Below are 12613 nucleotides of genomic sequence, written 5' to 3' on the forward strand. Positions count from 1 at the left end.
AGGATGTTTCCATGAAAAAAAGAAGATGTGGGCCTGACACAAACTCTTCATTTCTTATATGATTATGTCATTTAAAAAGAATATAAAATATCATATTACATTTATTAACAAATATTTTAACACATATTAAAAGTGGAAGGATTGGTTGAGAGGGTTTTTCTTATTTATAATAAGTATCATTTTTATACTAAAATGTTCTTTTTTTTTTTTTTGCGTGTGCTTTAGTCAAGCTCTCTCTCTCTCTCAAATTTCATAAAATTTGTGAATTAGTCAATTTCGTTTTAATTATTATATTGCCCTTTTCAATTTCTTATAAATTCATTACATTGCATGTAATTTATGTAAATATTTAAATACAATAATAAACTTAATTGTATAAAAAGTAATTGTAAATTTGTATACTTACATGCAAAGAATGTATTAAATAATTAATGCGAATTTAATTAGTATTAGAATGATAACTGGATTTGAGCGTAATGGATACGCAATATAATTACTTATACGTAAGCTTTTTATTTAATGTTATAGGTACGGAACTGTAGTATAGCACTCATCCAGCATCTATATTAGCCCCTATACACATATAATAAATATAATTATAGAATTAACTATTTATTATATTTATAATTAGTTTAAAAATATTTTAGATATTTTTAAATAAAATAAAACATTTTACTTTTAATTTTTTTCAGTTCATAAAAATAATTTAAATGTAAAAAACATTTTTATTTTAATAATTTATAAAAAAAAGACACATCGAAAAGAAAATATATTACATGAATAAAATACTAATAATATGTTTGGATACATACCCATTTGAGTATAATATAAGTATGGATTTGTTTTGGAAGGCTGAATGCTAAAGTTAACATTGCTTTACGCATAGATATGAAGTTAGATAAATATTTTTCTTGATTGCGGATATTCGAATGGATACATTACACAAATGGCTAGCCTTACTAATGATTTGACATATTATTATTAAGCAGTACCATTTTCTACTACATTTTAATTACTGAAAGAATGATAAATGTTGTAAGATATCAATAAACATTGACGTAAAAAAACAATACGCATTTAATATTATGCTTAGGGTGCACACCATTTAACTAATCTCGTTAGATACTTGCTTAGTGCTTTAGATGCTTTGATTTATTAGGCACAAATGCTTTTGGAATTTGGTATATTTATCGTGGAGGTCAGGTCAATGGTTATTAAAGTGGAGAGGGATGCATCGAATCACTAGCCTAGTAGCCCAATAGAAGTAATCGGCATTTCGAAGGTCTCCATTAATATTCCAATTCCTTAGCCTATCAAACATCTAATCTAACATAGAGACGTAAGGATCTGCCAATTCTGATCATAACAATCAACGCAAGTATTCGATTTCAATAATAATAATAATAAGATGGGAATGCATAGGTACAAATGTTCGTATTAATTTGTTAACTAATAATTTAAATGGCATGAAAAGCAATGCATAAAACCAGCCAAATGTTAGGCTGTGTGTATAATGTAAGACACGAAAAAAATATTGAAATGATTAGGTTTTGTCCAATCTCGTGTGAAGGTATGACGTCCCCTTCTACTCTAAACACTCCACACCACCCTCACTTAATCATATAAAACTCATAATTTCTTGACTTTCTAATATTGTTGGTGGTGCCGTGTTAGTGCCCGCATTCTATTTAAGTTATCATTTGTAAGTAATTTCGTGGATGGTGACACCAATAATAACTTATACTAACAACTAATTAAGAACTATAGATTACCACAAATAATTAAATAAATAAAAACGACCATGAAATATTAAATGATGGTATGCTACATTATTACACATAATATATAATACTATATGATATAAATGTAGCCTTGTCAACATGTGAGGTGAGTGTGAGTGTGGTAAATCTTTAGTACTATTTGATTCTTACAAATAAACAAAATGTAACAATGCCGGCGTTGATATATTCCGGTGGCGTTGAGACAGTGAAGGGAACAGTGACAGAGTCGTGGTCTACCTGGTGCGCACATTAGCCATAGTGGAAACATGACGATGACTGCGACACTTGGTATGTGAAATATATTTGACTCTCTGTAGCTCAACACGACCAAGCATTTAACAACAAAAAAACAAGTTCCACTCTCCAATAACAAGACACAAAAGTCTCCTCTATTCTAATACGTTTTTATTTTTTTATTTCTATGTATTTGTATATACATAAATAAATAATGTAACCCCATTTACAAATGGTGGGCTACGTTTCCATTTTTTATTATATAATAAAAATTGAAGTTAGAGGCAGTCTTTGAAAGCGTCGTCTTCTGAACCAACACAATGATGGAATGGAAGGGTCTTGCGTTCTTCTGCGGTTTGATAGATAGCTAGCCATGTTGGCATGAAGATTTGAGCGGGAAAATAATAAGACAACATACATAACGTTTTCTCAAAGTGGTTTTTTTATTTTATTTTTTTTATCATAAGGTTTGGCTTTTTAGTTTTTTATTTTTCAGTTTTTGTGGATAATTCTATTAACTGTCAAGGGAGGAAATTGGTACAGATCAAAGTTTGGTTGTACTTTGCCAACTAAATATTATGACATCAATAGATACTTAGATAGATAGATGCCTTTATTTATCTTTGTTTTGAACTACTATGATTACTGGTACTTTCTTCTGGCAGTTGTTACTTAAAACTTTTGTTGTCTTTGGAAAAAGGGAACAAAAAAAGGTAAAAGGGGGTGCTATTTAGGATTTGGTTTTGTGTTCCTATGTTTGCGAAAAATGATGAGGTGGTTTTGTTGCCCTATTAATGGGAAAATCGTACTATAGATTCTGTTGCATAGGCGTTGTCTGTGGCGGTTGTCATACAAACGTGGTCGGGGTGGAGGAAGAAACTAAAACATGGTTTAATTAAATGAATTATTCGTTTATTTTGTGCTTCTCTTTGGCTTGTGATGTCTGGTTTTTTTCTTGAGATTTAGGTTCTGTTTGTTTATCGTGGATTGTTAGATATTAACTAAGGAATTTCACTCTTCGTCTCTCTCATAGTACTTCTTCTGGTGCCAAGAAGGTTGGAACAGTAGCAATTACTTGATCTACTCTGTTACCTTTTTCTGTCTTTGCTTCTTGCTCCTGCCACCCTTCTATTCTTAGTTTCTCTCTCTTATTTTTCCCTTTAGTTGTTTCTGTTATTAATTTTTGAAGTGAATGTGTTTGGCTTGCAATCTTCAATGCATTTTAAGATTGATTGAGCTTTAATTCATCTTTTTTTGGGTTTTGCCAGACGGCAGTTTGCCTGCACTGATCAGTTCTTAGAGCATGAATTCAGCATCCCCGCAGTTTGTTTCCTCAAGAAGGATGAGTGTGTACGATCCGATCCACCAGATTAGTATGTGGGGAGAAGGCTTCAAAAGTAATGGAAATTTAAGTGCAGCCATGCCTCTAATTGATGAGACAGACATGAAGTTTGATAGTCAGGTGCAAGTCTATGAAATCCGTGCTTTGTTTCATTGGCAAATAAAAATGCCTATTCTGCCTACTAACCAAATTCGTTTGTGCTGTTTAATACCCAGTCAGAGGATGCTTCTCATGGTATACTGGGAGAGCCTAATAAGTATGACCAAGAAGCTAACAAACCTACTGATAAGGTAAGAGCATGTTATGCAAACTCGTTTCCTCTTGCTCTATCTCTTCCCCAAACAAAAGAAAAGAAAGAAGGCTTATTTCTTGGTAGTGTTTTGTTAATTACAACAACATATATTTCTTTACCACTGAGAGCGGATGTAAATTTTGTCTCATACCCACATGGTTTCTAATACTTTCTGTCAGTGGGTTTTCCCTGACTTCCATTAGAAAAAAAAAACTATATATACTTGGGAACTCTTGAATGCTTCCTGCAACTGAATTGTCAGCTCAACTTACCTGTAAATGTAGATATAGATAATTTTGAGCATTACAATTTCTTGTTTCTTTCATTGGGGCATTTGTCTGGCATCAAAATGTTTTTTTTTTCATTAAATATGTTGTCATTTTGAAGCTTCAAGTCTTATTCTGTAGGGTGTTGTTGTATAATGTAACGAAGTAATCAATCCATTTAGAATTATGGACAGAGTTATTATTTGGAATGTTTTGGCATGGAAAATCACAGCCTTTTCACTTTTCTTTCCCCTCCATCTTGAGCTTTATGTATACAATTAGGGTGACAATGACAAGTATGTTAGTCCTGCCATTTTGGACTTTGAGGAATCTGTATTTAATTTGGATGTATGGCTTGGATTCATACTCTCTTTTATGCCTATATATGGTGGAAACAATTAGGGATCTAATATGGTCAAACATGCAGATACAAAGACGTCTTGCACAAAATCGAGAGGCTGCTCGTAAGAGTCGGTTGAGGAAAAAGGTTTGAATGAATATACGTTGATACATTGTCAGACATGCAATTAGTGTTTAGATATACTAATGTTCATGTGGTTGCTGATATTGGCTTACAGGCCTATGTGCAGCAGTTAGAATCAAGTCGTTTGAAGTTGATGCAGTTGGAGCAAGAGCTTGAACGTGCAAGACAGCAGGTATGGAGAAGATGAGTTAATATACTAGCAGTTTCTCTTGTGGATCACATTATGTTGATCAGCATCTTCCTTCCTTTCCCTCTCTCTTTAATATCTTAAGGCAACAAAACTGCAGGGAATTTATATAGGCGGTGGGTTGGATTCTAATCATCTGGGTTTTGCTGGATCAGTAAATTCAGGTTGGTTTGTTATTATGCTACTGCTGCTATATATTTGCATTGCACTTGGAGTTTTTGTGTCTTGTTATTCCATGTCTTGGTAACTTGATGTTTTCGTTTTTTAAAATTTTCTTCTGTGGTGAAATCAGTTTTTCCAAATGTGCTTAAATCTCTTACTATTGGACATCTGAAGACTAAAGTCTTCTTTGTGTCTGCCATCTCAAAATATTCAGAAACATTTTCTCTAGTCCTGTGCCAACCTTTTGGTTTCAAATCATAATCAGTTTTGTAATAGAATCCATTATTTTTCTTCCAAATATCCAGAAAGCGGCAGAATGTTTAAAGCCTTGATATATGCCAGTTGGAGAATTATTTATATGTATCTTTCATGATACCCGCTGCCAAGCTAGATTATCAGGTCTCATACATTAAAATTGCTATTCCTTTTCTTTGTTGGATGTTGTACAAAACCATAATTAAACTGTTGGTAAGTTGAGAAAATATTGTGTACCATAAACATATCTTGATAGTGTCTTATATTAGCCCCCAGAAACAACTTTTGGGAATCTTATTGGCAACACAAGTATTGAATTGTTTAGAATTTTTCATGGTGCCATGTAAGCTTAAGTTAGTTTGTTTTGATTGATGTAATATTGTTCTTGGTTTTCCATGAGTATCTTTTCTTCTTGTGTTATACTCTATTTTCCAATTTGTTCTTGCATTATAATAATACCATATTTGCAGGAATTACAACCTTTGAGATGGAGTATGGACATTGGGTGAATGAGCAAAATAGACAAATCACAGAACTGAGAAATGCTTTAAATGCTCATATTGGTGACGTAGAGCTCAGGATTTTAGTAGATGGTATGATGAGCCACTATGCCGAAATGTTTCGCATGAAATCTGCTGCTGCAAAAGCAGATGTCTTCTATGTTATGTCCGGCATGTGGAAAACAACAGCTGAAAGATTTTTCCTATGGATTGGAGGCTTTCGCCCCTCTGAGCTTCTAAAGGTGATGCCTCATATTTAATAAACGAAAGTAGTTAAAAATGTTATTCATAGAAATGTAGAATGTGTAGATCTAAATTCAGTCATTGTCTTTGAGGACTTTCTCATTATTATTGGATTTTAATCAATAACTTCTTCTACTGTCTTCTTGAGAGAGAGAGATGGGGGAAATTTGAAACTGCATTCATTTATTACAGTTTTAATACATTATGCAAGATTTACTCAAATGCTTTTTGTACTTAAAATGGCTATCACTCAGTGTCAGTGATAGTCCCAGAGAGCTGGGTCCAGCAAGAGGTGATATTTTAGATTTAGTCTTGACTTCTTGCTTTGGTAAAGAATTGCATCCTCACACCTGAATTTCAAATTTTAAAAAAGGGATTTATTGAGATACTAGATTAATTTGAGATTATTTCTATTGCCATATTCAACTATGGCATGCTGTACGCTTGTAATGTAGTATGGTGCTTGCTGACAACTTTATTTTAAGTGCAGGTTCTTGGCCCCCTGATTGAACCCCTGACGGAGCAACAACGTTTGGATATCTATAACCTTGGACAATCATGTCAACAAGCAGAAGATGCCCTTTCACAAGGTATGGACAAACTCCGGCAAACACTTGCTGATAGTGTAGCAGCTGGGCAGTTCATGGAAGGAACATATATTCCACAGATGACTTCTGCAATGGACAAGTTGAAAGCTCTGGTGAGCTTTGTGAACCAGGTAGATATCCTGTTTTCTTGATAGACATTAGTTCTCAATTTAGTAAAAAATTCCTTTTCACAACTTGCCATATCAATCAATGGATTCCTCCTGCCAGTTGCAATTTTTATCCAGATGTTCTGTGAAAAAAAATCATGTATGTGTTCTGGTAAATATACTTTCTAATCCACATGTGCTTATTTGTGTGTCTGTCTCTCTGTCTCTACTCACTATAGATTCAAAATAGAAAAGCAACAGTTTAGTGTGCTTTAAATATCATGATTCTATGTCATATGAAATAGGAACAGATGTTTGGTTATTTTAAATGTATAGTTTTTTGGGTTAAGGGTATTGTTGAAGTTATTTGAAGCTATTGATCTTGTAAGTCAACAAATTTTTCATATCTAAAGTAGTTCTTATACATCATTCTATAAATTGTTTTGTAGTGCAATTGATTTTAAATTTACTTTTTGGATGTGTAAAACCCATAATTTGATTTGAAGTAGATGAAAAATATTTCATAAAATAAATTCCATTCCTAAATTCTTAGCACAGATACTGAAACTGAAATATTTTTCATTCTAAAGAATCCTCAGTAGAAATGGAAAACAACAATTTAATCAATCAATTCAAAGTTTTAAAACATAATTAGTGGTTTATGATCTATTTTAAGCATCCTCTTACGATTTGGGGGCAAGTCATTGCCGTAGGCATTTAATTTCATCTATTATATTAGCTGTGACTTGTGGTTCACTTCAAAACCTTTACCCATTCATCTTGGTCACTGATAGTGCTTGCTAGCCAGATTTTTATTTAGCGTTACCAACTTCCCATTTAGCATTTAGGTAGATTCACTTAGGATGCCTATATCGTGTAAATGCTAAGGTCATAAAGTACAGTGATGGTTAATGAATGATACATTAACAGAATCATTTTTGAAGATCATTAACTGCTATATACACTACAAATTTACAACTTCAAAAAGTTATAGCTTGGCTAATGACTATTAGAGATTTAACCATGCTCTGTGTGAAACAGGCTGATCATCTTCGGCAGGAAACTTTGCAGCAAATGTCTCGAATACTTACAATCCGTCAGGCAGCTCGATGCTTGCTTGCTTTGGGGGAATATTTCCAACGCCTGAGGGCTTTGAGCTCACTGTGGTCTAATAGACCTCGTGAACCTGCTTAGTCTCACAACAAGGTTACAAGAGCGCAAACTCATAACATGAACGTGATGTGATGATGAATATGGGTCAGTTTCTTTGGCCAAGAGCATCAAAACCATGTATCATGTGAGGTCCAGGTTGCTCACATTTTTCCTGCAGTTTTGCGTTATGGAGAAGTTGTAAATATGACTGCTAGCTCATTTTATGCATACGAGTTTGTAAATAAATTAATTTTAGACGCATGGTGTATATCGGATTGTTGCAAAAATGAAATATTTAGAATCTGCCATGAGTCTGTGTGGAAGTTGGTTGTGTAGAATTCGTATAATGTTATGTTGTGTGTTTTTGAAAATGAATCGACTCTAGACTCTCTTAGTGGACATAATTTATTTTTTGTGATTGCTAAGGGTAGCTTGTTAAAAATCTGTAAGTTGTTATTAGTTTGTTAGAAAGTTGTTAACTCTAATAAGCTCTATAAATAGAGCATTCGTAGTCTTATTGTATCTTTTATTCAATCAACTGCAACATGATTTTATATGATACTCTTCTTCTCTACTCTGATCTTTATGGTGTATGGCCACAATATGTTGGTGTTACTTGTCTCTTTCCTCGAAGTTCTGATAGTGATAGTGCTCAACAATATTTATCATAAATTTCATTTTTCTTGGATGGATACTTGAGATTCTGTCCTAGATGCTGAGTGAGAAAATATTAATGTGCTGAAGGTTTTACGTTTTCATTTGCTTTTCTATATATATACTTATATTGGTAAACCAAACATACACACCAATCCACTTATTCACATTCAATTTATATTGTCAATTGTTTACAGGATTTTCACTATGCAATGGGATGTGCAGCTATCAGGATTTGTTTCCTTATAGCAAATTGGTTTGATGATCCACTTGTAGCTAGCAGGATATATAATCATCTTGATTCCAGACAGAATCTCACAACTTAGATATAGCACAGTCCAAAGCATCTACAAAAAATCTGCACATCAGGAAGCCAGTCAGTGAACTTCAACAAAGAATCTGAACTCCACAACTTGGTTGAAGAGAGCCAGGACAGAATTATTTATATACCTGCATCATCTTTGGTGAAACACATTGGTGGCTTGATCCTAAAAACATTTCCATGCAGCCCTCCTTTCCCAACTAGAATACCGAGCTCTAAAATTTATAGGAGTAAACAGTTACCATGTTTTGTAGAAATTTTGGAAAAGAAAGCTTCATATGCAATTTTTTTTATTCAACCAAATTTCTTACCGCTGAATCTTTCATGCAAAGCTGTTGTTTCAGCTTTTGCAGGTGGCTTCTATTTTCTATCGGTGACAAATTCTATCCCCACCATTAAGCCTCTTCCTCTTACATCTCCAATGACTGGCCAAATATATAAAAATAATCAACAAATTGTGGCAAATGTATGCTCTCTATAATGAAGCATCATATAGATACCTAAGAAAAGGCAAATGTATCGTAAAATAAAAATATATCACAAAATGAAAACATGAATATTTCTGGGATATAAGATTCAAGATAACCATACTGTCATGTACTTGCATCATAGATCTTAAACGCTGAATCGAGTGAGAACCAACATCAGCACAATGACATTGACGCCTCTCCTTGTCAAGAACTCTGAGCACAGCAAGTCCCCCAGCAAAACATACAGGGTTCTCTCCAAAAGTATTAAATTGAAGCTTCTGGGCCATCACGCTTGCTATTTCTGGAGTTGTAACTACAGCTGCTAATGGCAAACCATTGCCAATACCCTGATGCATGTTAACATGAGGTACAAATCATACAATGGAATTCTAGAAAAGGTACATGAGAGGCACTTCAACAAAATTGGCCCTATCTGAAGGTAATGCTAGAACAAAATACATAGTATAGTGAAGGAAGGCAAACAAAAAAAAGGAAGCTAAAACCGATAAAAGGATAAACATTGAAGTTATGCTTAAGAGTTATACAGTGAGAGTGCAACAAGTGAGAAGAATTCATTTAATATTCAACTATATAATGTTTAAGATTGCTTTACTTAAACCTATATTTATAATTGTATCATCAAATTAGTTCATCTAATGGGAACATGCTCTCATCGTACATGCTTCCTATATGCATAAATAATAATGAACCTCACAACAGACTGATGCTGCACTTCAAGTGCATTATTAAGGTGCCATTGTATCCTGCAACTAGTTAAAACTTAGAAAGAAGAGATGAGGGTCTAGACCTTTGCCATGGTAACTATATCAGGAATGACACCCTGTGTCTCAAATCCCCAAAAATGGCTTCCTGTGCGCGCAAACCCACATTGCACTTCATCAGCTATGCAGACTCCTCCAGCTTTGTGTATAATGTCATAGGCTAGTTTAAGGTACCCGGGTGCCAGTTCAACTGCTCCTCCTGTCCCTAGAAGAAGCCATGACATGAGGAAAAAGTACAAAGGAAAACCACACTATGGTGTGGCTATAAATATTAAATACCACTCTGAAGTTTAGAAATTAAACATGAAGGATGGATTATGCATGCCTGAATAGTTTCAGCCATAAATCCAGCAACTCTTCCTGAAGGGCCATAGTCAATATGATCTTGCAATTCTCTGGCGTACCTATTGGCATCTGAGCCAAAAACTCCGCGGTATGGATCAGGATTCATGACATGATGAACTTCTCCCTTAAAGAGTTAAATGTTGTAAAAAAAAAATACAATTAGCACTTCCCTATCTTTAGTAAAAAGTTAATTCATCGTTCACAATGATATCGTTACAACTAGAGTAGCATGGATTATGTTACAATGATATAGTACATGTTTGTGTATGTTTTTGGATACATATATGCACGTGTTTGTGTGTGTGGACAAAACCTCTGGTATTGGGTATTTCTACGTGTTCATAGCCGTGCGTCCAATTGTACTAGAACTCTCTCCATGATATGCATTCCTTAAGGAAATCATACCCATATTACCAGTGTATAAACGGGCCATCAGCATCGCCAAGTCATTTGCCTCTGAACCAGAATTTAAAAAATAAACAACCTGTAATATAAATTGCTTAGTTGAACACCATGTTCCATATTGAATGAATGAAATCTAGCACACTATAAAACTGAACATTGCTTTTCAGCAATCTCAAATTTGGCATGTCACAGTTTTACACACTGTCATATAATCACAAATTGATTATTTGAATTATTCTAAAATAATTATTTTAAAAGTCAACAAACTTACCATATATGATGAATTATGATTGAATGTCTAAGTAAAATTTTTTAGTGTTAGTGTTTAACCTATTTCTCTTACATTATTTATCATTCTTCATAGCATTAAATTGGCAGAGGGTTTATTAAAATTTGTAAATATTTATGTAAAGAGAAATAGATATAAAATATTACAAAATTTTCATGGGACTAGATCATGTGAAAAATTAATGTAGGAGGATCATTCCCTTGTTTGGATATGCTAACTGAAACACAAATTATGATGATAAAATTGACCTTAAGGTTTCCAGGCATTTTGGATGCCAAGGCCTCGGCAAAATCAGCTATTGCATGGTGTAGATATATGGTTGTTGTATGCTGCAAGAGTTTACTTTGCTCCATTATAGCATTCAATACTGCAGGATGGCAATGTCCACAAGAAATAGTAACTATTCCAGCAAAAGCATCAAGATAACGCCTGCCATTCTCATCAAATAGATGTTGCATCATGCCCTCTACAATGTTAAGCTATATAAACAAAAAAAATTGTTAAAAATTACAAAAATATGTGGCACTCTTTTCATATTTAATAAATTTTATTTATAATTTTGTAATTCTCAATAAATTTTAATGGAGTGTCAGACAAAATATATTAAAGAAGATGTGAGCTATAACTCCTCCTTACTTATCGGTATCGATGATGGGATTAACATATGACAGTTCTTGTGGAGACCCATTTTCAAATAACGTAACTATTTTTACTTCATTTCTTTGACTCAATTTTCAGAGAAAATAAAACTAAGAAAACATAGAGAAAAGGTTAGCAACTTATCATAATATAGTAACTGATAAAAGATTGATTAATTTGGGAGACTCACAAGTTTTTGATAGAAGTGGAACAAGGAAGGACCAAGGAACTTTTTCCGTTTGGCAAAAACTTCATCAGCCAAAGGTCCTTTGTATGGTCGTGGCTTGTAATCAAATGGTGGAAGCTGAAGCCTCCGAGCAATATCATGATCACTTGTTGCAGTTGAAGTGCTCAAACAAGAAGAAGAACCAAAAAGCCTCTTACAAACACCAATGCTTCTCTTCACCATCGCCATGTCTAAACCACCTTTTACTAAACACTACCTATACCTTTATCTCAAACTCGATCATCCATTTTGTAATGCTTTGCATGCCATGTCTCACGAATAATTGACATGGAATCTTGTTAATTTGGATTATCTAACATTCAAAATATATTATGCGGTAATTCATTTTATTCAAGTAATGTAATAAATGATAATATAAAGTTTAATTTTTCAAGTCATCTATTAGATATATATTGCTTTCCATGATTGAGCTAGAGCAAAAAAGAAAAAAGTAGACTGAATAATGTGGTTTTATTGCCTTTTATTCCCCACTTGTTTGCTTGGTGTAATTACACCGTCCATCATCGCATTTTATAATGAAAAGAACTTAAATACGATAGTATATGATCATATATATCATATAATGAGTATAAGTGCAATTGAAATTGATCGCCCAACTACAACCATCGTCCTGATCATGGCAGACATATAAATGTACATCGATTGAGTCACCAAGAGATAAATCCTCTTTTATTTTGATTGAGTTTATAGGAATTAATCATTTATTACTTCTATTTGTGTAATACCCACTCCAGTATAAAGTAATTCAGACCTTCATCATTTTTCATGTAATTTGATTGGTGTAGGAAGCTTTCAAGGGAAGAAGAGAGAGCAAAGTGATGGAATTAACTACTGGAATAGGAAAGTGTGTACATCAAGCAAGCTATGC

The 12613-nt window shown here is 33.6% G+C and overlaps 1 protein-coding gene and 1 pseudogene across 9 annotated transcripts; one reads left to right on the forward strand and one right to left on the reverse strand.

Annotated features, from left to right (window-relative positions):
* The first annotated feature begins 2257 nt into the window (after nucleotides 1-2257).
* LOC114396191 (transcription factor TGA4-like) lies at nucleotides 2258-8886 on the forward strand. Of its 9 annotated transcripts, XR_003663244.1 has the most exons (10): nucleotides 2258-2482; nucleotides 3284-3477; nucleotides 3573-3647; nucleotides 4343-4402; nucleotides 4494-4571; nucleotides 4672-4750; nucleotides 5474-5745; nucleotides 6237-6464; nucleotides 7482-7697; nucleotides 8444-8886. XR_003663244.1 is itself a non-coding variant. In XM_028358096.1 (9 exons), exons 2-9 carry the CDS (start codon nucleotides 3319-3321, stop codon nucleotides 7632-7634), a joined length of 1104 nt encoding a protein of 367 aa, XP_028213897.1. In that variant the 5' UTR covers nucleotides 2258-2449; nucleotides 3284-3318; the 3' UTR covers nucleotides 7635-8166. The 9 variants fall into 9 exon arrangements, 8 of the variants coding, with proteins under 8 accessions (XP_028213897.1, XP_028213893.1, XP_028213899.1 ...); XM_028358096.1 differs by lacking the exon at nucleotides 8444-8886 and having other exon boundaries at nucleotides 2258-2449; nucleotides 7482-8166; XM_028358092.1 differs by lacking the exon at nucleotides 8444-8886 and having other exon boundaries at nucleotides 2259-2482; nucleotides 7482-8166.
* On the reverse strand, nucleotides 8338-12548 carry LOC114396192 (annotated as a pseudogene).
* Nucleotides 12549-12613: the final 65 nt, after the last annotated feature.

This window comes from Glycine soja, chromosome 18 (genome assembly GCF_004193775.1).
Source record: "Glycine soja cultivar W05 chromosome 18, ASM419377v2, whole genome shotgun sequence".
Taxonomy (NCBI): Eukaryota; Viridiplantae; Streptophyta; class Magnoliopsida; order Fabales; family Fabaceae; genus Glycine; species Glycine soja.